Source organism: Spea bombifrons, chromosome 4 (genome assembly GCF_027358695.1).
Source record: "Spea bombifrons isolate aSpeBom1 chromosome 4, aSpeBom1.2.pri, whole genome shotgun sequence".
NCBI lineage: Eukaryota > Metazoa > Chordata > Amphibia > Anura > Pelobatidae > Spea > Spea bombifrons.
In genome coordinates this window covers 73,049,793-73,076,429 of record NC_071090.1, presented here as the reverse complement: position 1 = coordinate 73,076,429, position 26,637 = coordinate 73,049,793, and the positions used below count along the sequence as shown (strand labels likewise).

The 26,637-nt window shown below is 37.8% G+C and overlaps 1 protein-coding gene across 2 annotated transcripts in view; it reads right to left on the bottom strand.

Annotated features, from left to right (window-relative positions):
* Positions 1 to 21,369, bottom strand: part of DAPK2 (death associated protein kinase 2) — a 34,737-nt gene extending 13,368 nt beyond the window's left edge. For both annotated transcript variants that reach the window (XM_053463546.1, XM_053463545.1), the window contains exons 1-8: positions 21,267 to 21,369; positions 17,522 to 17,621; positions 7,238 to 7,459; positions 3,639 to 3,777; positions 2,957 to 3,086; positions 2,627 to 2,675; positions 2,458 to 2,484; positions 1,278 to 1,430 (exon numbers count right to left, since the gene is read on the bottom strand). In XM_053463546.1, coding sequence (XP_053319521.1) covers positions 1,278 to 1,430; positions 2,458 to 2,484; positions 2,627 to 2,675; positions 2,957 to 3,086; positions 3,639 to 3,777; positions 7,238 to 7,459; positions 17,522 to 17,598 — 797 coding nt within the window. In that variant the 5' untranslated portion in view covers positions 17,599 to 17,621; positions 21,267 to 21,369. The remainder of the gene's footprint in view (positions 1 to 1,277; positions 1,431 to 2,457; positions 2,485 to 2,626; positions 2,676 to 2,956; positions 3,087 to 3,638; positions 3,778 to 7,237; positions 7,460 to 17,521; positions 17,622 to 21,266) is intronic.
* Positions 21,370 to 26,637: the final 5,268 nt, after the last annotated feature.

Genomic DNA, 26,637 nt, shown 5'->3' with positions numbered 1-26,637 from the left:
GGGCCTTCTCCAAACTGCTGCCACAACGGTGGAAGCATGCAATTGTCTAAGATATCTTTGTATGATGTAGCATTAATATTATCCTTTACTGGAACTAAGGGGCCTAGCCGAAACCCTGAAAACCAGTGGCCTGTGGCAATGGCGGCATCCTATAACAGTGCCAAGTCTAAAGTAACTAAGCTTTTCAATACAATCCAGTCTACTGACAGCGTTTGTCTACAGATATACCTGCCTATGTTATTACTTTTATACACCTGTTAGCAATGAGCATGGATAAAAAACCTAAACCAGATACTTTTTTGACCACATACTATTGGTCATATAATGTATATCTTGAACATAACATTTTTTTTATTCTACAGAGGAAAACAGGATATATAGGGTGTTTGGGTTGAATGGAGAGCAAACATTAGAAATAATCTTTATATATAGTGTTTTAGCTTACATCAGGAAAAAGTATGACCATATTCCTGCTTTAAAGACTGATGCATATGGAATATGAATAGTGCAGTGATGAACTACAAGCATTTAGGAACCTAGAAGCTGATGGAACTGTTTTGTCCATCTAATCTGCCAATTTTTCTACCTGTTGTAAAGCCTCATACCCATACCTGGGAACTCTCAGGGTTTGACCTTGAGTCTCAGGACTTTTACTCTTTTTACCTAATGGTGAAGTAGCTAAATCATAGAGTCACACAGTTTGGAGCTGACTCATTCATGCACTACACCAATCTGATTATATCTAAGACTCCTAACTAATGCTTTTGCTACCAGTATGTCATGGTTAATATCCCTGTTTATACGTACATTATTTCAAAATAATGAAAAGTCAAGGTTCCCATGAGGACCAGTATTAGAGTTATTTGGTTAAGAAATTTGATGAATCGTTACATAGGATCTGCATAATGGACCGTTAAAGGGTTAATATTTAAAGAGCCGCAGGGTCAGCTCATTAGGTACCCAGGTAAGCTCATACCTTACTTGGTTCTTGGTCTGGTCGGGATAGCCTTATGTCTATCATATGCATGTTTACATTTCTTCATAGTATTCACTGCCAATTCTACTGAAAGGCTATTCCACTTATCCACCACCTTCTTAATGTTGACATACTTATTTACATTACATTTAAGACACCCCTCCAGTATTTTAGACTATGACAACTTATAGCATTTCAACACATAAAATGCCTTGTAAAAAAACTTATTGTGTCAGCATTGTTCCTGTATCTGCTGCACCCAGTACTTTGGCTACATGTGCTTCCTCGGCTAACCTCTCACCTCGTGTCCTTCACCAGGAGTTTCCTAATAAAATCTTTGGCCAGTTCACTCGTGTGGCTGAAGAATTCCTCATCAAACTCGTAGTTGACAGCAGTAATGTTGGAGAGTGTTTCCTGCTTGTTCTCTCCCAGGAAGGGGGACGCCCCACTTAACCTGAAAACATTAAAAATAGGAATCACGAGGATATCGCAGACAGGCCACATACATATAAACTCACTCAGTCCTCAACTACTCAACACAATAATTATTGTATTAATCTTATATGTAATAATCCATTTAATAATTGCTTTATAAGGAGCATTGGGTATGGGAGTCTCACAGGCTGAACCTAAAGAAATGTTAAATAATGTGAAATTGTTTTCTAAAAATTATGATAAAAATAATTATAAAAAGCACACATTTATTGACACGGGGCTTGTTTTTAAATGTACATATTTTTAGTGTGGTTGCCCTGCTATGTGAGAAGATGAATTAGACATTAACCTGGATTTTTGAGTGCCATTGTGGAATTTCTATATATTTAGATATATCAGGGCTATCTAACTTGGGGTTGCAGGCAGCCTATAACAGACTTTGTTTGCCACCAAGTTTGGTTTAGGATCTAGAATGTCTATTACTGTGCATCATTAAGTTAATAGCCTTTAGCCTGTGATACCGAAAAGCTGGCCAGCAATAGTTCTCAAAACTCCAACAAACATCAGCCCTTCTGGTTTTCCAAAATATTTTTATCAGATTATTTCAACACATGTATTAAATTTGGCTTTACAATGAAAAAAATAATTTATGCAGGTTGAGGATAGAATCTTGGAGTTCATTTACATCTAAATTTGGAGTTTCACCTGTCCTAAGCCTTTATGTGCCCCCAGTCAACTCCCACCGTCCTAAAACAGATATGAATGCAAACACACAAGCTGCTTGTAAGCCTCTCCTAGCAAGCTACAAATCAGCCTTTCTAAATACAGAACTTGAGAATGGCTTTTTTGAAACTTAGTCCATTCTAATTATAATTTAGAGAGCACAGCAATTGCTAGCTCATTTTAGTTTATTTCATATTTTTGGTCTATCATATATTGTATGGGTGGATATATCTATATTAGTATATTATATAGCATAGCATAGTATATATATGCATTAATATACATAAAACACACTCAGTGACAAATACAAACTCAGTACTCACAGTATGTAGGTGATCACTCCAATGCTCCTGGAAAAGAATGTTAAGTTCATTATTCACCCTGTAACACCATCTGCCCCAGGTCTATATGGGATCATCACATGGCATGCTGGTTCAACTCTTCTACTTTGTGACTGGAGGGAGTTACAACAGCTAGGTAAATAATACTTACCACATATCTGCAGCCAGTCCAAGTGGCTCGTAATTCACTATCTCAGGGGCTAAAATAAGAACAGTACAATATCAAGGTGAAAGCTGCACATCTTCTGTCTATATATATATATATATATATATATATATATGTGTGTTTAAAATATCATTAGTGTTTGAGAATACAATTGATAATAACCCCAGGAGAGATTACACAGATGCCAGATAGGGAAGTTAAAAAGATAAGAAGAATTAGTAGTCCTAAAACGATTCTGTCACAACCTGTTATGGGGAAACTAATTAGCTGGATCGTTTTCATGCAGTTCCATTCAAGGAGATGTTCAAAACTCACCTACAAACTCAGGTGTACCAAAAATATTCTTGAATTCCACTCCATCTTCTATTTTATGGGCCAAGCCAAAGTCAATGAGCTTTATGTGGGGTACAGGAATTGTTTTATCTAACAGCATAATATTCTCTGGCTGAGGAAAGAAAAACCCATCAACTGTGAAATGTGCTGGTAGTTTTAATCAAATTATAAACTGTTACAATGCTTATACAACAAATACTACCCACCACCTGAAAAAGGATTATTGATAACATGTGTACCGCACACATTCTACAATATCTTCTCGTGTGTGATGTGTAGTAAAATCTCTTTGAACCAACTTGGTTATAGAATCCCAACATCAACACATTTCATGTTACTGACCCGAACATCTACCTTGCAGCATGTGGGATATATAAATGCAACGTAGGGAATTTCTTATTTATACATCCCACATTCTATAGGGCAACATTTTAGATGTGCTGGGTTGCAATTCATGTATAAAATAAAATAAACATGGGATTTTGTTTAAAATTGTCTGTTCTTTTAAAAATATATTATATGCAGATTTTTCTATGTGTCCCTCATAACAGCTAGTTGTGTCAAGGAGGCCAATCCAGCCCTGTATATGCTTCTGACTACAACAAATCTATAGTGGTGACTGATATAACTTTTATGGAAACGATCATTTACTATACTGCCTCACCTTTAGGTCAAAGTGAGCGATCTTGCGTGTGTGTAGATAATTAACTCCTTCCAGGATCTGTTTAATAAACCTTGTAGCCTCTTCCTCACTTAAGGACTCTTTTTGAGCCAAGAAATCAAAGAGCTCTCCTCCCGAAACACTGAGTAGACAAAAGGTAAAAGAGAAATAGTGACCAAGTCCTTAACAATCAGGTAGGAAAATACCCGCTGTATAATACCCCCACAAAGGAAGATATTCGTTTCCAAGGATAGATGTGTAGATAGAGAAGAGCAGATGCCCTAGAACTGAGGCCTGAAGAACATCAACAGATGCTGGGGAGAGGAGCAAAAAGTATGGTCAGAGAGGTAGGATTTGAGCCAGGAGAGAGCCATGTCATGGATGCCATAAGCATGAAGAGTTTGCAGAAGGAGGGGTAGTTCACAGTGTCAAAGGCTGCAGAGAAGTACAAGATTGTTAGCAGGGAGAAATTTCCTTTTGTTTTAATGGCAAGGAAAAATGTATTACTCGATACACAAAGTATGGCTCTTAAATGCATTGCACTCTACTCATTATACCTGGGAACTTTGCAGGGTGGGGTACCTGGTGCAATGATAGAATCCAGCTCTGACATGTGTATAGGAATGGTTTCATTTATACTTTGGGAAGGTTTTGGATCCCTCATATGTAACCAAGGCTGATTTTGTGCTCTGCACACATACTTTGCCAGGGATCTTGCTTAACAGGACCAACAGTTCCAGTGTCCAGTTGACATGCCATTGATATTAACCACTGAGCACCATGATGACCTTACAGAGGCTTACTTTTTCCCCACAGAATGTTGATCTTATTTCATCTGATTGTGCCTATGAATACATTTTCTATTGCTTTGTTTCTGTTTTGCTCTTTAGTATACAATATTTGACAAAATGATTCTTTTATTGCTACATTGTTTTATTTTTTGTATCAGATATATCTAGGTCCCAGCACTCATCTAAATGTTTTAATGTAAGAAACTAAAGGGATCAGCAATGCAGGGGTAATTGTATGGGCTGGATGTTTTAATTATAATATATTTCTTTTATTGCTGAAATGTTCAAAAGCTGGGCACCAAATTCATTGATAAAGTCTGCCACATTAGTGACAGGCACCCTTCTGATGTTCTGTCTGTGTAGAACACGCTCACATGCAAAACATGTTGTATGTAGAGCTGTGTGGGTGTTGATTTATAACCTTCAATATAACTTACTTGCTCTGAAATTGTTTTGCCACACTGCTTCCTTCATATTTTTTCCACAAATGCACAAGGCTGGCCCTAACCCTAGACACCTATCTTGAATTGTGCACTGACTGAATATATCTAAATATTCCTTGGTGTAACTGTGAACATATCATAGTATGTCTTACTGAGCACATCTAGGATCTAAGATTTGTGTGGTCCTGTTAAGGCTGAATCAAATCAAAGGTCCATTATAATTTATTATTATTATTATTATCTTTTATTTATATACAACAATTTATGCTTACAATACATATATTCAAGGGGTATGACAGGACGAGAATTGACAGACTAAGACAAACCGATACATTAGGTGGAGAGAGCCCTGCTCGCAAGCTTACAATTTGCCTCTTATAGGGCACCATGTTTATACAGATGACTGAAACTCACAGTAGGGTATAATGGCACCCTACTGATAACGGGTTTCCCAAAATACTTTGCTCTTTATATCATAAAGTGAAGAGCTCTGCTCGGCCTGCTCTTGATAACAAAAAGACAGTATCTATGTTTAAAGGAAGCCAACAATGTGCAATATCCTTCTGGTCAACCACACACTCTCAAGCAAACCTTAACTGCCACATAATTCACTAAGCAGGGCCTTTTACCACTTACTTCACCCATGCCATGATTCTAAGATAATGATTTTATAGAAATGACCTCCTTAGAAGCAGTGGCGGTGTAGATATTTTATTATATTCATAACTCTATATGTGAAATTGTTTCCACACCTTTGAATAATTGTTTTTTAGCAGGCTGTGTAACTTTGTTTCCTTCCCTTCCTGTGCACGATGTTGGCATAAGGCACATCAGGAAGTAAAGACGGAATTGCTTCCCATGACCTTCTGTAACTTGAACTATAATCGTATTGCAGTTATATTATTATAGATCAGAAGATTACATGGTCACCCGTGTAAACACATCTTCTTCATATGCTCCATGTCATTTAATTTTGCTAACAAACTCTTTAAAGCCAGTTGATTTTTGTTAAACACAGCTAAACACAGATTTGCAGCATTTATATACAGTTTTCTTAGCAGCTTTTATCAGGTTTCCTTTTGCAAATACACTTACTTTGTTACTTTAAATATCAATTTTCTACTTTTCTTTGTCCACCATTTAATTTTTTCTAGTAGTCTTTTGTACGTTGCTAACCTTTACTTTCCTTCTTTTCACTTTCTCTCCCCTGCCTATAGCGTTAATGTTTGTAGAAAATAAACTACTAATTTTGACCTACAACCATAGGAAAAGTCATCTTTGACTTATTGGCCAAAGCTTGATAACATGCCATTTAAGGTTTTGTGGAACGAGTGTTTCTTGTACAAAGTTTCAATCGTTGTCTTTTCACCAAAATATCTAATGAAATGTTGTAATACAATTCAAGCTCACAAGAGCAGGGTCCTCATCTCCTTCTATACCAGTATGTCTTTTGTGTTTATGTTATTGTTCATTTGCATATTGTTAATTTTAATAATGTTAGTTCTGTTGATTTTCACTCTGTCTTCTTGTAATACCCCCACAGGATCAGCTGGTGCTCTATAAATAAGATACAATGTAATATATTGATAGTCCATTCAGAATGACTATTTTATTGGTTGTTATGATCATAAGACCACCTTTTATATTCCGCACAAGAATCATTTTTATTTACAAAAAGGTTTCCCAAATATGGACATATAATGATCAATAGCTACATGACCGGAGGTGGCAGTAAATTGAAGAGAAAATCCTAAACTCAAATATGCAATTGGCAAGGGATGTGGAAGACTTGATGATCTTCAGTTGTAGATTGCATTTATCTAACCAGGAACGGACTGGGAATGAAAACGTATTATAATTCATTTTGGAAGTATCTTATAAGTGGCAATCTATGTAGTTCCAAAGCTGGTGGAAACGCTCCTGTATCTAGAACAATGACTCCATGAAAGGCATCACATATCAGTAAGAAGAATGTACAGGAAGGAAGATTAGTTATTTTTCTGCCTAGATTATGACCTGCCTGGTGCTTCCTGCAAACAGAATTAATGTTTCCTCAACTGAATCACTATCTTTACAATACAGAAGTCTATAGCTATAGATATAAAACATCTCAGTCATTAGGTCACTTTGCTACTGCACCTTTTTGGCATTTTAACATAAAAAGTATGTCACCGTTAATGTCTAACTAAGATTTAAATGAGCTGCCCAACCTCTGATCCAATGCCTTTGGTTAGCCCTTTAACTAAATATGTACCATCATTGTATATGTGCCTACCTATAGCTGACTCTTTTCTGATTGAATATGCCGCTCTTGTCTGGTCACTTTGCTTCTACATGTGACTTATCAAAGTTTACTCTGGATACTCACAGCTCTAAAACTAGGACCACATCTGTCTTGTTCTCGTACACATCATGCAGAGTGACAATGTTGGGGTGCTTTATTTCTCGCAGGATGTTAACTTCCCGTTCAATCTCTTCTCGCGTAACCCCTCTACGGCTAGCTCGACTCTGCCGCTTCTTAATGAACTTGGCAGCATAATTCACACTTGTCTTCTTCTCTTGGCAGCATTTTACAATTGCAAATTGTCCACTGTAAGTAAAAGATGAACAACATTAGTAGGGAGCAAGGTAAACGAGTGCATGAGCAAAACCATAAACCCGCAGCAACGATAATGTATGATGCATGAGACAATGAAATTAATGGAAATGATAGCACAATCTTTGTATTTGTATCTCACAATCAAGCTTTACTAAAATAATTCACCAAATTTGGACTCGCTGACTTGATTATGTGTTATAAAGGCCATCCATGAGAAGTTTCACCTGCAAGAATGTTTACCTGGCTCTGCATAAAGCCTAGTCCAATGTAAAGAAGTTTTGCGAAAAATGGGAGGCTGGTAGATAAGTGGGTCATGCCTCCAGCAGAAGTGGTAGAGGTTAATACCGTGTAGGAATTTCAACACACATATCCTCAATAGCAGACAAGACTAGGGCCAAAAAAAGATTTTAAGACCAGAAAACCGATTAGTTGGGCCAAATGGTTCTCATCTGCAGATCATATGTTTTCTATTTCTGAGATAACTTTCAGGAAATATCTTTGAGTTGCTTATATATTATATAAGACAAACTCAGCTTCTTTCAACAGAAGCAAACTAAGGCTATAATAGATAGTGAAGTTGGTGAGTTGAAGCAACATGAGTTCTGAAAATTCTACTGCTTTAGTGAATATACTACAATTGTAAAAAAAAAGAACAGCTCTTTAAAGCCATGGCACACAGAGAATACTTTGTTTTCAGCAAATTTTACTCAAAGAAGGCAGAGAGAGAGAGAGAGAGAGAGAGAGAGAGAGAGAGAGAGAGAGAGAGAGAGAGAGAGAGAGCACATACCTATGCACTCTATATGACAAAAAGTATGTGGACACCTGACCATCACACCTATATGAGCTTGTTGGACATTCCATTCCAAAAAGATAAGCATTCATATGAAGTTGCCCCCCCCCATCCTTGCTGCTACAGTATAACTGCCTTCTGGGAAGGGAGGTTTCCACAAGGGTCTCTAGTGTATCCGTGGGAATTTGTGCCGATTTAGCCAAAAGAGCATTTGTCAGGTCAGGCACTGATGTTTGATGAAAAGGCCTGGCTCACAATAAGCATTCAAATTCATCCCAAATGTGCTCAATAGGGTTAAGGCCTCTCAAGTTCATCAGCACCAAACTTGTCAAGCTGCCTTTATGAACTTTGCTTTGTGCATAGGGGCAAAGTCATGTTGGAACAGGAAAGGACCTTCCCCCAACTGGTGCCAAAACAGTGGAAACATACATCTAAACTGTATTTGTATGCTGTAGACAATTCCCTTGAGTGGAACCAGGGGGTAGCCAAAAACCTGGCAATTGACCCTAGGCCATTATTCCCCCTTCACCAAACATTTCACTAGACACTATACATTCTGGAAGGTAGCGTTCTCCTGGTATCCTTCAACCCAGGTTTGTCCATCAGACTTCCAGATAGTGAAGCTTGAGTCATCACTCCTGAGAACACATCTCCACTGCTCCACAGTGTGGCTGAAACATCTAAACTCAACTTTTGGTCATATAGTGTATATAGCTGACACATGTATAATATTTCCTGTATCACTGGACTGCACTCAACAAAACTGGAAGATTCAGGGCAAAGCAATACCTGCTGAGTCATCATAATGGAGTTTTTCTGTACTGCACATCCAAATGTCATTGAGCCATTTCTGTCTTTCACTGAACTATGTGAAGTTCACTGCTCCTTGGTTTAGTCTTCACACAAATACACTGGAACTCACAGAACAGTTTGTACCACAGTCATGTCACTATTTGAATTATTTTAGGCAAAGAATTCAGGAACTGATGTAGAAATGTCCCCTTTTTATGTCTTTTAAATATGTTTTCTTTTTGTTGGTTCTTTTATTAGTGTCAGTGGGGCTAGGGCTGCAGAGAAACATGCAGAAAAACAATTACTTAGAGGATCTTCCCCTTTTCCGAATCCTATATTTTACAGTTTTATAAACGTGCTTTTATGTAGCTGGTCCCTTAATAGACACAAAATGGTCACTTGCTGGTATAAACATTTGCCCAGACTTTTTGTAATTATTTTTAGCTATGTCTTGGGTTCCCAATCTTTGGGTACCCTTTTGGCACTTCCTGGAGAACCGGTACTATTTTGGGTCATCTCAGTTTTGACCTTGCCAGGAGGTGCCTTTACCAACTAAAGATCCAAAATTGTAAACATAAAAAACATCCAACCAAACAACAATTTATTAGGTTATATATATGCAATTCCATTTAAAAAAGTTCCTCTGCTGTTGTATTCAAATCCAGTGATTCTTTTTATTGCAAGCATTTAATTACCCTGTTCCAAGCCAACTCTCACCTGGTGACAAGCACTACCTGACATTGCTTTTTTTCTGAATCATGCAGAATTTCCTTATGGGTTGGCACAGAACAAATTAACATGTTCCAGTACAAGGGTCTGTTTATTATTCAGTCAAGGTTAATGGCTACCAGTGTCACGATTTCTCTTTGGTAATATCAATTCTGATTCACTCCTGGGTAGGCACTATACAATAGGGATGAAATTACAACCACGCAATGTGCATGTTATAAAGTACACCAGTAAATTATGCCCCAAAAGACACAAATATGCACTACTACCCGCAGGAAACTGGCACTGGCATATATATATTTTTATATGATATATATGTATGTATACATATATATATAGTATCTCTTTTCTCATTTCTTACAGGGAAGCAGTTTAACATCTTCTTCAAGAATGGTTGTTTGAAATTTTGAGAAATAGATCACCTAGATTTGACAAGCCACTTTACCATAACCATAAGTTTACATTTTTTTTATTTTAGTCTGTACTTTCAATTCTGCCATTTGTAAAACTATATGAAGACTTTAACATACTGAACAAACAATATGCCATACCTACTCTCTGTATTGGTAGAACAAATAGACACATTTGTAATTATATCTTATTAAAAGGAGCGTTTAGTAAACCACGGACGATGACTGCATGGCACCCCCCTTCCTCTGTCAGTTTTGGCTGCTTGAAGCTCCCACTGAAATCATCTGACACCCTGGAGCTCTGGCATGAGCCGAAGCCCTGTGTTGGATAGAACAATTGAAATAGTTGGAGCAAGGAAAGAAAGCAAATGCTTAAGGGTTCATTTAAAAGTTACATTCAGCTATCATATGCACTTAAATGCCTGGAATGTACCTTTAAGCCTACCAATGGACCTCAGCACATTCCTAGGAACAGCAGGGCAGATGTACATTCGTTTAGGAATACCAATAATTCTATGCAAGAATTTGCTTATTTTGTCCAGCATTGTTTAACCCAGTTTGCCTAAATGTCCCTAACTCCCTATCGTGTTTTTGGAAGGCTTGTTTACAAGACACTGTGTCCCTTGCCTGTCCCCTGTGACTTTCTCCCTAGTTCTCTCTCTCTCTCTCTCTGAGAGAATCCTTTTGTTTTATACGTGGACAGATTCTACTATAGGTAATTGTGTAGAAGTATATGTACAACAGTTTGAAGTGTACCCAAAGGGTACATTTCACTTGTAGGGTTACATTACATTTTAGGAGTTTAACATAGTCTATGACCAGGTTGGACAAATAACCACAGTTCTCACCTCTGCCGTCCTAAAAACAGATCCCAAAAGACAGTGTTGTTTAGAATGCTTACCCTAGTAACCACTTCCAGATCCAAAAAGGACTGTAGACTACTAAATATAGAAGTGATGTTATGATAGGTATGTTATCTGCACAAGCTGAACACGGCAGGGTTGTCGTGCAAAACCATTAACTGTGCTTTAGCAGGAAAAGCTGTCACTCTCATAACTTGCATCTGTAGAGGCTTGTCTGGGTACGTGCAAATTAGAAACCACCAACACATTGTGCTCAAATAGCCAGCTTCCTGAAAACTGTAAATGAATATATTCAATATATAATGTACGAGTCCTGTGTAAGTGCTCTGTAAGCAAAAACAGCTAAAATATGTCCAGCCACACATTACTGTTATTTTCCATCATTACAATGCTACGTATGACATTGTCTAACGTTCACCGTCCGTTTGGCATTAGAAAGAAATCATGATGAATTTGTCCAAGGGTTAAAAATCTACTCCTCCTATTATGCAGTTCTCTGAAGTGTATCCATGAACATCAACGTAATTTGGTAACCATCTTAGGGAAAGGACCTCCATGGTAATATCTTCAGAAATACACTACACTAGCTTAAGGAGCTTAGGGAGATCCATCCGTGGCTGTAAAAGTGGTGTTTGGGGTTTTAGAGAACGAGGCAGACTTTGCAGTCCGCTACAGTCTCTATAGCAAGCTGCTGCACCTGATGACGGGTCATCTGTACTGGGGAGAAGATCGTTAGAAAGTTGAATGAGATTTTAAATTAGAGTGTGTGGAGATAGCATTAAAGGGGTAGCTAGTGAAGGTTAAGAGTAGGACTTTGGGAAGTTGGGAAAGGAATGGAGTGGAATCGTTTAGTGGCAGTTACTTAGACCTGGTACAATAAGCAAGATTATTGCGATGTTCCCATACCAGGATACATGTTATACAGAAAGGAGGAGGCATTGTCATTTATGTAACAATTAGCTTAAAGTTCATTTTTTTACAAAGCAAGGAGGAGACCTGAGAGACAGTTTGGGTACAGCATACTGTAGAGACATCCTGAATTCCTTACAGGGACTCTGTCTTATGGCAGCTGGTAGAGGAGCCGGTGGTCATCAATGTGGTTTAATATAAGGAGAAAGGCTGAATCGCATCACACTAAAAATAAGCTAAAATGGAAATATTTGCAGGTAAGTCTTTGCTGGTCTGGACACCTTTAGATGGAGCCCAGGAGAAATGGACATTTTGAAGAGATGTTCTGCTAAAAGCAGGAGAAGATTGCATTAAACGTGTTAGTAAGACCAAACGAAAAAGGAAACCAATGTGGTCCTCCGCAGTTGTGGCAAATTGAAGGGGCTAGTTTTAAGGAACTATAAACAGACTCAAAATGAGGAAGATGGGAGCAAATATAAAGCTAAGCTTGGGGGGACAATGCACATTATTGGATGCACTAAAACAAACACGGAGGAGAAAATTACCAGGTTAATAAAAAAAAAGTGATGAATAACAGAAAGAAGAAAACATAAAACAGTAATAATTAAACGAAAGACAAAGGAAGGGAATTATATAAATGAGAATAAAGATCTAGCCGATTGCTTAAATACATTTCTGTTCTGTTTTGACGGAGGAAGAGGGCCCTTGTTAACAAAAAGAAATACAATGGTATGTAAAATAGGTGTGTTTACAGAGGGAGATCCTGTCAAACAAACTTTACTTATTTTTTAACTTGGTTACCAAAATAATTGACCAGCCAGGAGCTGTTAATATCTAGATTTCAGTAAAGCATTCCACACTATCCACATAGAAAACCTAAATAAATTGATTTGGGTGTTTTGGTTTGGATGTAAAAATAGTTGAATGGATAAGGCAATGGTTAAGTGAGAGTGCTAAAGATTACTAAGGTAGATCAGCATTCAACTGAACAAATATTAATATTGTGTAGTTATTAGACAATATGCAAATAGGCATTAATTGACCATACATCCACTATCAAAATAACCTAATTAGGCACCAATCCTAGAAACATACTAATCACTTAGTTAACATTATATCAGCTCAGTAAATTGATTGAGTTAAAATAAACTGGTATTAGAGCTCCTCCATTCCTCAAACAGTACTAGGTGTCTTTAGTTTAGTTACAATATTTGATTGTTAAACGTTTTATTTTAGTGTTGGCTGGCTAGAAATTAAGATGCCACGTAAAATCGTATAGCACTGAAAATTGTAAACTCTTATTTAAAGTAATTTATTATATGCTTTTACAGTACATTATTTGACTATATGCTTGAAATGTGTGTTTGTGTTCTTTCACTCTAACACTACACTATTTGCTTCCTTCCTCTCTCATGAATAGAGCATTTTCATTTCCCATCTCTTGACCAAGGTATACACTCTAGGTTTAGTATAAGATAAGAATTTTGCAATGTATCCATGTACACATAGAGAGTAAGAAAAACTTCTAGATATGTATTGTCTGCAATAGCTTCATTGTGAAGGAACATCATCCAATGCATACCCTCAATCATTTAAAATTGCATGAGGAACATTTTTCTTTTAAGGGGTGCAGGTAGGGAAGTATTTCCAGGTGGCCCAGCTTTACTGTTTTTGAAAGGACAACCATAGACCTGGACTGGCCATCTGTCACACCAGGAAAATGCCACTCCCCGATCTGCTGCTCCAGTGACAGATTGGCTACTGCAACTTGTTATATCCCCAGCCACACACTATGTGAGCATAAAAATGTAGCATGCGAGGGAGCATATCCAGACGTTGGCTGCACCTATGCAATGAGGCAGCTGTTGACCTTTAAGTGCTTGGGCTGCCTCAACATTGCCAGTCCAGCCCTGATCTAGCTGGTTGCTGGCTGAATATCCTAAATGGCTCTACAGGGAACAGGTGTTTTTACAGGGAGAAGTACGGTGTCTGACAGCTTGGTCTTCTTGGAGCTGGCATTGCTGGCTGCTCCCTGCAACATACAATGTAACAATGTTGTTTCATTTAAAAAGAATGTATGGAGCAGGCAGCTTTCCCTCTGTTAGCAGATGGAATACAATGTAGACAATACAATGTAACTCACCCACACTTCACCCTCGGATCATCAAAACTGTGTGTTTAATCTCAGGAACACTGCAGTGCTACACAGTGCACAGCTTTGAGCACTGAGAGTGTGATAGCATTAATGTGATGTGCCAACATGATTCATGGTTGCATGGCATCATGTAAGGCACTGGGGACCTGCTACTAATATGCTGTGTTAAGGCCAGCTTTAGACCTAAGACCTAAGGTTAGGGGTCTCACCAAGTCATTTGGTGTGACTTTGGCGCGTGTCGTGATAGCAATCTATCTAAGTAAGGGACTTAGGAGGAGAATATTTTTTTATACACAAAGCATTGTTTCTGTTGTTTCTGTAGAATACAGTGATGTAACCACCAAACACTCTGAAGTCCTATAAAAGAGGTACACCAGGAGAGGGGACACAACAAAGAAAGACTGTCCCTCTTTAAGTGGGACATTTGGGAGGTATGTTATCTAGATGCAGAATATATACAGAAATGTTGTTGTTTGTATTTTCTCAGCCAGTTGAAACAATGAGAAGATAAATTCCAAAAACAAACTTGGGAGTAGCTCCAGACCTGTAGTGTAGTGATCTCTCTCCCAATGCGCATGGGATCCGGTGCAAAAATCCACTAAGTACAAAGGATCAAAGGTCGCCAGCTGACACCAAGGAATAGAAAGGAAGCATCCATTGTAAAATGTATCAAAATGTATTCAAGATAAATTCCAATCCAATAAAAAATAATGAAGGGGGGTACCCCAAATACTCCATTATTTAAAACCTCAGTGCAGCTGTAGGCTATGGCCACTACCGTCCCTTCTCAGTGAAGAAACTCAAAAAAGATGAGCCAAAAATAGCAAGTGTACAGTGACACTACATTTAATTAAAGGCAGGGACGTAGCACATTGACAAAGGGATAGACTCCACAAAACTTTGGGATCTTGTCACACCTGGTCTAGTGTCTAGTGTCACTATACACTTGGTATTTATCCATGTGCACTTGGCTCATCTATTTTGTTACTTGGGAGATACATTTTGGTGCAATATTTATTTGAATCCTTTATCACCTTATTATTATTATCTTTTTCACTCTTTACTTCACTGTGCAGCATGCGTGGTAAACAGCAGGCACTAACTGTTCTGTGTGTTCTGTTTTTGACAAAAAAAACGACACTTTTGTAGTTCTCCCAACACTGTGTGTTGTATTACCTGCCCCTCTTCCATCATCATTTCACAGATTACACACTCTATTATCTCCCACATTTTCTGACCTTCTCTTTCTGCTCTCTCTGAGACATTCCAACACCTCTTCTCTTGGTATCCAGGGTGTCCATTTAACTAGCCTTTTGTTTCACTCACACAGGGTTTGATGTAATACAGGGGCCACCCAGTATTTATTATCAACAAAATACATGTCCAGCGTCACATAGCGCTGGATGACTTATGAGGTGGGACATCAGCCCATTGAAGATGAATAATTCAGATGGTTCTAGTGGAGTCAATTTCTATGAAGCCTTTTCAAATAAGTACGGTATATTAGAGCTTTTCAGTCATCATGTGCATTTTAATGAATATGACAGCTAAGTATTACCTTACAATTGGCTTTTTTTTCCATTCAAATGGAATTAACAAAATCCATTCTGTGTATTTTGGTCCTCCCTCTACATTCTAGCACTTTGGCTTTTGGTTTACACAAGTGCACTATACAAAGGTATACACAGGTCAAAAGTGTAAAGATGCTTATATTTGATGAGGTTGTTCCTAATTATCCATCGACAATTTTATATTTTTTACTACAAATTAAAAACAGTAACACAAACATTAATGTAAGCGGGATCTGAAAGTATTGAGCTGCCTTGAGAATTGTGAGGCAGCAGGAGACCTCCACAATGACAGATCTCTGTAGAAGTACTTCTACTAAATTGTGTGGGGTCTCTTATAGCTGGGCCACATGTGTTGATGCACATAGCATAGTGTTCTCAGTCTCACAAATCACACGTTAGCAGTCAGGGGAGCGCTGGCATCTTTTGGTCTGGGGGCAAAGTCAAAGCCAAGCTCCCCTATACACATGTATAACATCACCTTGCATGGAGCCCTTTTCCAGCCCTGTGCGCAGTGCATGCTGCCTCGCTAGTAACGTGGGGTTAAATAACGTTGCATTACTTTACGCCACTGAGCTCCTGACTCGCAGAGCCCCCCTACCCATAGTCGCAGTCCTACCCATGTCTGAGACTTATTTTTCCTGAAGTCACTTACATTCTTGTTCCTCTATTGGAGAAATCAACAAATGCACTGTAAATAGATATTGTGCTTCATTATCTTCTGTGCTTTATAAACTTTTTTTTTACAGATGACAGAAAACAAATACAGCAAATTTCATCAATTTTGCTCTTTAAAAAACAAAAATCAGACTGACCACGTCAATCTATTTTGATATGGAGATATAGTCTTGCTGTACGCATTTGGAATATATGTACTCAAAGTCTTACACCTACGCAATCCAGGTAGGATTTTATATGGGTTTTAGCCACAACAGTGGTAATTATAGCTTAGTTACGCAGTGACATTTTCCCTCTCTTAACATTTTGTATCCATGGTACAAGTGAAAAAAGGAACCATTATTAGCTAATGTTTGGTTTGGGTTTTTAACTGCCTCCGGTTTCACTTTATTTTCCGGTCTTGCTTTAGTCTTAAACCTTTTATTATTACTGCCCTTACATAGTTCTAACATATTCTGTAGTGCTGTACACTGGATAATTAAAGTTCAGAGACCGGAAGTGTGGAGGGCCCTGGTGGCTAGACTTCCCATACACTCCCATGTATGCTTAAAATCCCTTAATATATATTAACCTCTACCACTTCTGCTGGATGATTGTTCTACTTTTCCAATACCCTATCAGTGAAAAAATGCCTTTTCTTACATTTAAACCTCTGAATCTAATTTTACAAGCCCTCTTGTCCTAGTACTTTATAACCCCTGGATTTATTCAATGTTTATATCACCCCCCCCCTTCCCAGTGCTGCATATGTTTATATCCTATACAGCTTCCTGATAAATGTTATCCTGCGCACTATATGCACTTTAATAATAAAGCTTCTTTGTACTTCTTCCAGAATAGCTATGTCATTCTGTACATGGGGTATCCAGTACTATGCACAATGCTCTAGGCAAGTGCCTATAAGTGATGTTAATAGCAAATATTTCCAGAAGACACATGATTATATTCATTGCATGATATTTACCTAAAAAAGAAAGTATTTGGGCATTCAATATATCACATGTTAGATCTATTGCGTCAATAGTTTTTGGGGTTTACCAGTTTGGTTTCTCAAATATGTATACTTTTTTAAGACAAACATATCTTATTTGTCTTTAGAATTCTAGACACAGTTCCGATTTCCTAATTCATAGATTCCTTTAAATGATTTGTATGTTACCTTCCCAACTCATCTGTGATGATATAAACATCTTCTACTTTCTGCTGTTTGAATACAGCCATTCTGGATATCTGCATCAAGGGGATTTCATTGGGTGTAGCTGCAATTAAAAAGTTAAAAAGAGTATTGAGCCAGGACCCGCAAAGAATGTCAACATTCCAGAAAAACAGAATCAAACTCAAAGCTGTGGAGACCCCTCAAGCAATAGGGATGGGCCATGTCTTATTCACAACTGATAGTTTCAAGAATGTTCTGTGGATTCCTGAAGTAGGATTTGGAGAATAATTAAATCCCTTTAGTAACAGAGTTGTTGACCTGCAGTCTTCGATGGTAAACATTACACTTTTTTCTACACACTATTCTTTCACCAAACACTCTGCAAATACCCAACATGTTTTGCATGTTCTAACAGTCAACCTCCATCACCATCACGCATCCCTTCACATGTACATTTGTAAATGGTCAGAACAGATACATTTATATTTTCTAAAATGATTTACCATGAGTGTAATCACAATTAATATCTATGGACATCTTAGAAACACTAAATTTGCGGATAGTTCCAATATAAAAGGCTAAGACTATAAGCACTAACTACTCTTCGCCCCCTCTTTTCCTATGAATAACAAGAAACACATGGCACCAGCCTAGGATACAGAATGCCAGGGGTTAATGCAGCATGGACGGTCATACATAGCCAGGTTTGGTACACTAAACGGTTTGTCGTTTAAAGCCAGAGGTCAGTTCACAAAGCATGTAGTCAGGTATATTAGTCCATGTATGTGTTAGTCCATGTATGTGTTAGTCCATGTATGTGTTAGTATGTGTAAGTATGCTTGTAAATTGCTGTGTGTGCAGAATAATGTTTGTGTGTGTGAAACTCTGTTATTGTATGTGTGTGTAAGTATGTTAGTATGTTACAGTGTGTGTGAAAGTACATATGTTAGTTTATGGGTGTAAGTATGTTAATATGTGTAAGTATTTTACTGAGTGTGTATGAGAAGCTTAATGGTCCCAACTGTATGTCTTGCAGGGGCCCAGCATTTGTTGCTTTCTAGTGTATGTGTGTGTACTGTACTGTTGCGCTAGAGTCAATATGTATAAAAAGTGTTAGTCAGTGTGTGACACTAGTGTATCACGTGAGTGTGTATATCCACATGTAGTGTTATAGCATGTCTATTGGTTTATGAGGTTAACATAACTGTTTATGAGTGTATGGTGTTAGGACGTGTGTTACTGTATGGTGTTAATGTAAGTATATAGAGTTAGTGTGAGTGTATGCGTGTTAGCATGTGTGTGGGGGTATCAGCCTAGGATGTCAAGGTGCTGGAAGTGAAGCTTTGTTAGTTAAGTTGTTACAGTATGCATTAGCATAGGTGTATTAGCATGTGTATTAACATTGGTGTGTTTTAGCATCAGTGTGTAAGTACGTGTACCAGTGTGTATGTTAGTCACTGGCGGGGGCATGGGGCAGATAGACCACTTGGCTTTATTGTATATGTGAGGTTTGGCAGCTTGGCTTTTCCTGGTCCCCATTTCAAAATGTGCAAACCCTCTGCCTGGCTGAAACAGAGTATGGAAGGAATATTTCTAACAGGGTGTGTGAGGATTCATATAATGGCACCAGGATTTATAAGATCCACACCTGAGCAGAAGACAAAGGTAATTATCCTGGGATGGTTTATCGGCTTTAATCCATGTATTAAGAAATTATAGAGACATGATGGTATCAGCAACACAAAGAAACAGTTAATTAAAACTCAGCACTTTGGGGACATTTATATGTTTTTAGTATAAAATAATAATACGTACTGAAGTGACAAAATAGTTCTATACATAGCCTGCAAGCAAAACCAAATCAATACTTCCTCCAGTCACTGCTTCCCTATCACTTCCTGATTATGTTGGTGTTTCATTATATCAACTACCAGGAATACTTTGTGTACTTTTTACACCAAAATGGCAGAATTCACATCAATCTCAGCAATGCATTTGTGTGTCCTTAGGCTCAGTAATGACACATGCCCTGAAACAACCATAGCTGAATATTATCGAGAGAAGGTTTTCTCTGTATTGTAGCCCAGAACATCTCAAAATTATGCATAGAAACAACAGAAAACATGTTTTTAAATACACTGTGTATACAAAGTATATTCTTACTCTTCTACATGCCTAAAGTTACATATCTAACTATTGCTAAATAAAAAAAACACACAAAGGGTTTCTGTAAGATTCTGACCCCAAGCCAAACCACTAACTACATAGCCTCAAACAATGGCTCATTTTGGCCAATGAAAAGGTTTAGACCATGCATCGTCAAAGGAGGTTTACAACCACCATCTTGGAAGCATTTGGAAAGTCAGATTACATATTTTATTTGTTTTACTGAGTGCCCTATCCCAAAAACTCATTTATTACGAGAAAATAAGAGGTCTCCTCTGTAATGGTGCAAATGAGCAAAAAAAAAAATGGTGATGCCCCTCCTGAGTAGGCACCTTCCAGGGCAGGCTATCTCAGTGTTGATGGGGCTTCCTTTTTTCTTTAAAATCTGCTATTAACAGGCATTCCAGTGCACCGGTATCCCTATGTGTCTCTATATGGAGGAGGTATAACTAACATTGGTGTCCAGTGACAAATGTCAATCTCTTATCTCCCAGCATAACAATTCTGCAGTGACGTCCTTTCTGGATCAGTGACGAATGTCAACAACAGTGTTTGCAAAGGGATCCCTATCAGAAAACTGGTATGCATACAATGACTGGTGTATTTAATAGGTGTATTCGGGCATTAAGTGTGTCACAAAATTAGTAGTATATGCTAGGGCACAGTTCAAAGCAGACGTGTGCAGAACTTAACAATACGAAAACACAATGTGTGTAGATGGGCCAAATCATAGATTGTATTAGCAGCAGGTACCTCTACCGGTGTCAGATCAGATCCTATATTAACTTTGCAAAGCGTACCTGTGTCAAAACACAGAGGCCATCAGCAGTGAGAGCATAGTATGTACCTATACCTGTGTCAAAGCACAGATCCCAAATACCTCGCTGTGTCAGAATATGGGAACTTCCTTGGAAAGTGTGCAGTTGTAGCAGTATCAACCCACACAGTTCCCAGGATAAAGTATGCAGTGTGTGGCTGAGGTCCATTTTAAAGTGCATTCAATACAACCTCTTCAATGTATTTACTACCTGGTGCAGAGCATACGTGTAGCATAACTATGACATTACATTTATTTATATAGCGCCAGCAGACTCCATAGCGTTGTTACAAATAGCGAAAATGTTTAACAAAGACAATTGCAAACGAAGAAGGGCACCGTGTTCTTGAAAGCCTATGATCTATTAGATGTCATAAGAGAACATTAGTACCCCTGCATTGCACCCAAATCAAGCGTTCAGAGCACTGGGACTACCTACACATATGAGCAATATCCATAACAATACTCATGGTCAAGGGGATCATACTGAGGATACTGAAATACTCATAATACTCATAGTGGGGCATATTAGAAACAGCATCGAGCAATACTCCATATACAAACGTGTGACCCTTTAAAGCCATCCTGCACCATGCAGCAATTAACATTATAAATCCCACAGCACATACACCTCACATACTACACGTCCTAAACAGTGCCCCCCAACCCCTTGTTATCTGTAAGGGGGCCCTTTATAAACACCTTCCAATTATGTTACCATAAACTGTATATACATGAGAATAAATAAGCCACCAGGTAACTTACCAGGAAGAACAGCTGGGAAGGTCTTGACAGAGTTTACTCAGCCTGCAGCTTGTCTTCATGCTCACCCTTCTTCAGCTGACACATTGTAACTTCACTCCTGTAATGTGCGCACTGCCGCTCTCATGGACCTGCCCCGGCAATAGAAACAACGGACTGGAGCGCCACCACATGGCTGCAGCAGGAACTGCTCATAGGTAATAGCAGAGGGAGAGCGCCACCAAGTGGCTTTGGGAGGGAAGTTTATTCCAAATGTTAAAACAAAACGTCATAATCTAAAACTAGTGGGTCAGGAGGTTATGTAATGTAAGGAGGTTTTACTTTACTGAGAAGGTGGCAGATAAATGGAACAGGCTCCGAGTAGAAGTAGTGAAGGTTAACACAGTAAGGGAACTTAAACACAAATGGGATGGTCATATTTGAATTTAAGAAGAGATCAAAGACTGTTTAATGTATGAGTCATTAAAACAGGAAAAAACAGACAGTCTTGATGGGTTTTTTATGGGTTTTTATCTGTCATCAAATTCTATGTTTCTATGGGAATAACATTTTTTGTCCCCATGACATCATTGGCATCAAAAATGTATCAGAGTTCCGCAAATGGATGCAGGTCCATTCTACACTGAGAACAGTGCAAAAGTAAAATAGTAAAATAGATAAATGAATTACAAGAAAATAATAAAATAAATACTGTGTGTGTAGCCTATGACATCAGAAGATGTTTCTAAACATAAATTAGGTCATTGTTCAACTGTGGCACCTACAGTATAGAAGAAATTTTAAGCAGAATTGCCCAAAAAAATTCTGTGATTTATTTCTGTAATTCTCCTGACCAAAATGATGAATAATTTGTGTGGGTTCATCTTATATGGAAAAGGGAATCGTGGTTTAACAAATATATGCTAAAAATGACAAAAGAAATCTGATTCTTAGGTTCTGAAAAGTTCTGGGCCTGTAGGGGTTAAACAGAGCAGCTCTCAGGGTCCAATCACTCTCCTAACAATTCCTTGTTCTTCCTACAACTTCTAGGTAGCCATTATCATGACTTCCTGTTAGTGTCTCCAGTACTACTATGCTACTGTGTAGCACCTATCTGGAATTCCATAGCCCGTTCTGTCAGACTCTCTCCTTTTGAACATTCACATTAAAACCCTCCCAATTAGAAACCCCTAAGCTTGGAGATCTTCAGTCAACTAACCTCTCTTGACCTTCGCTACAAATTATCCTTGTCCACATAGTCACTTTCATCCTGGCTCAATCACCCTCAGCCTCCTAATAGTTTGAAAGTTCTTCTTCATCCGGACCAATATATCTATGTCATGGTACATTGAGGGGAGAAATGTAACATTATTACATTCCTCCACTCAATGTAACAGTACTGCTGACGCTATATAAATAGAATGTAATTATAAAAATTGCTTGTGGAAACTTGTAAGCACTGAGGGTGGGAGTTCTCATGAACTATCAAAAGAGAGTTCTCAAAAGTCACCATTTGTTGAGCATCTGCCACGTTCACAAGTTACTGCAAGTTCAGTCTCAGAATTATTGGAAGTTCAAAATGCCTACTGTAGAAATCATTGGGGTTGTCTCCTAGTAAGAGAAGGTTGAACAGGCCCTTCGGACATGTATTGCTGAGAAATATAGACAATTTATTCATAGGTACGATCAAAGCATAGTACCGTAATTCAGTATACTGATTCTACATACTTAGGTGCTCTATTTAAATGTCTATAATGCTACTTATTTGGTATCATCGTTAATATCTAATAATAACTACTGTTAAATAGTACTAAAGATGAATGTGAAAAAGAAATCAGTATGTTTCTGCCATTAAATAATGGTCTGCCTGGCCACCTAGACTACAGGTTACCTCGAACTTTGTGACTATTTGCTAGGTGTTATAATGGGATGTGATGTGTGGAGGTGTTTTTTGAAAATAGTGCCCCTGCCCTATTGAGATTTGTGAGACATGCATGCATGGGACATTGGTGACATCACACTTAAGTAGAATAGAGGTAGTGGCTTGTATGACATCAGCCATAGGAAATGACTAATAGGTGTGAAGTCATATAATATAGTGATATAACAAGGAAGATTAATCATAGCATAGCCTTAGTTCATAGATAATGGAAGACATGAACATTCATACATTTAGCTTTACGGCTTTCAGCAGATGAACTTGGGTATTCAAGAGTAAGTTTCTGCACAACTATCACTTGCCCTTAATCTCAGTACCCTCATACTGGCAACCTGCATTTTCATTGTGACATATGAGGTTGGGTCGTTGAATAATTGTGCCCTGAATACTGGCAGTATGAATCACTGTTTTACAGACAAAATCCCTGATCTTCAATGCTGAACAAATAAATAACAGGATAGACGTCTGCTTCAGTCTAGTTTTATATTACCTTTTATCTTATCCTTTGGTTTATGTATATCAAATGTTGTCACCAATAGCGCTACCTTGCAGTATGTGTGATGAATATACTCACAATAGAAAATCCATTATTTAAATAGGTTCATTCACTTCCCGTAGTGTAGGGAAATAAAGGAAATTACCACCACTCAAATCCAAAGCTACAAATAGATAGTTTCACGAAACATGAAGCTTTAGTTTTTATCTTGTTTTAATGACACTAAGTTAGCTAGGATTCGGCTCTCATGGGGTACATTGATGTTGCAGATGAACTTATGTACCAAAATACAGTGCCCTGGGTCTGGACAGAGACCGTTCCCAACATAAAATCCAAGGCACTATTTGTTTTGGAAACCTGGTTTGTACTATAGTATTTTCCCTCCAATTGACGAAGAAGCAGTCTAGAAGATACAGTAACTCAAGAACCGAGAACAATCATCTGTATCTCTTCATTGCCATTCACTTATTCTTATCCATGTAATCTTTGTTTTACCAAACCTTTCCCTTATTTTAATCTGTAGTAGCTGTAGTAGCGTGGTTGCTCATGCAAGGTAAGCGTGTGTGGGTGGGTGTTAGTCTGTGTGTTAGTTTGTATTCTAGTGTGAGGGGAGTGACTGGGGGGCCACTTAACTTTAAATGCCCCCTGGGCCAGAATGCGTTATTCTCTTCCCTAAAGATGCTAACCGTAAACAGAAAACTGAGAAAAATGACTTTTCAAATTAATATTGACAATATTGTAAAAACAAAAAACCTGTGTACTTTAAACAAGACCAGAGCATTGTTGTTACATATTATGTTGTTTATTATGTATCAAAGTAACATGAAAAAAACAAAAACAGGAATACTGCTGACAGCATACGGACATTGCCCAAAACCAGCAACACATCAGATTTTGAGAGACAGGTGTAACTTAAAGTAATAAAGGCAGTAATCTGTGTAAAAACAATAAAAGGTTAAACACATGATCCAAACGCATTACCACAAATATAGTACTACACATTATGGTAGTTTATAGTGGTCCCTTGTGAAAATAATTGCAATAAGAGAGGCCTGCATTGCATTGAATTGCTCGTCATTAAAATGCTAACAAGTACTTCAAAGACATCTATGAAAGTCAAGTTACTAACAAATTTGCACAAATAAAAGACAAGCTTTTTGGAGGAAAATGGCCTGAAAAGTCAGACTCTTTATATAGAAAGGTGACTTTTATTCAGACCAGCCACCTTGGGGTATCGCAGCACAGTCCTCATTCCCCAAAGAAATTCACCTCCATGCGGACATCAGTGCAAGCAATCACACAAGGCAGAAGGAAGCAGCGCAGGGAAGCGCCTCAGAAGTAACTACAGCATGAGGAGGATACAATATAATGACACACAGGAGGAATACTTTGAACAGATATAATGGAAAACTATAAGGTGGAGTATCCCTTCAATATTAGCAGCTCAGCAAAAAACATATGGTAAAACCTACATTCTGCCATGCAGGAGGATTACTCTGTGCTTTGTCTTATAAGCAAGGGTTGCCGTGCTTTGTACACTGTAACATAGAAAAAGCACATCGGAAAACCCAAGTGGGATTTTTCAAACCCTGGCATGCACAAAGTAGGGTTGCCTTATATATAGGGGTTTTCTTGATTTCTTCATTAAGATCCAGAGTTTGGAGGGGTCGCCTTGTAATAAGAGTCAACTTATATCAAGCAGATACAATACAGTTTAACAGCATTTACATTACATTGTAAAATAGAAAATAAAGCCAACAAGATAAACAAAAAATGTAAAAAAAAAAATAGATATGTCTTTAAAAAGTGTAATAATCAAGCGTTTTGCAGTTATTGAAACATCCTGCTTTCCATCCAATTAATGGAACACTTTGCAACACAGATTTCAGAACAGATACAGCTTAGTTCATACGAATCCCAACAAGTTACAGAGCACCGGCACAGCAAAGTTTAAGGGAGAAGAAAAGAGAAAACAACCACACATGTATATCCTATCTGGTAAGCCAAAATCTACAAAAGGCATCAGGCCATTCAAATTGTTTAATGCCTTGTAGATCATTATTTTAGTATTTTGTATAATCAAGACATTCATTATAAAATTATTTTCAATTTTCCAAAATTGTAATTAACTTTTCCAATTCCTGGAAAAAATGAGTAAATGGTTGCATTCTTCTATAATAAACGTATTCCTCTTCTGCTGAATGTATATATAGAAATACTTTTTATGTTAAAAAAGTAAAACATACAATTGTAACAACTACAAAATAAAAATGTAACAGCTATCATTATTGTAAAATGTAACAATAGCAAATAAACTGCTAGGCCCATCAGTGCATTTAAGGGTTTGGCACAAATTATACACCAGACTTAGTTTAAAAAGTGCTTTTCAGAAAAGAATGCAACCATAGTTTGTGATCTCACATTTATGGTGAATCACAGACTTAAACAGGACCTGTTACCAATATTTTTACTTACATTAATTATAGTTAATATAAACATGTGTTTACTTTTAAATCTAATATTTTCAAAACTACTCCTCTGATTAGAAAAGGACTTCTGTGCCAATTACTTTTCCTGTCCCTCCCCTTTTACTAAATTAAGTGTTTTAAACTAAAAAGAAAACGCAGGATTTGAATACATGATGGATCTTTTATAAATATTACATTTTTTTTTAAATACATTTGCATTAAATTATAAGATCTTGACCAAGACATGTATTTTATTTGAAAGGTGAACTATAACATGTCATATAAAATCATATCTGCGAAATAAATCCAGTTTACATGGATCGGATGGTTTATTCCACCCACATTACTTCTTCTCTCTGGTTAATCTGCTGGCTCTCTTTGGGGATTGTCAATTGGCTTTGGTTTCTTTGGTAAAGGTGGAAGGAACAGATTTGGGGCAGCCTTGGACACAATGTATTAGCAATAGAGATTTTACCACCAAAACCTTGGCGT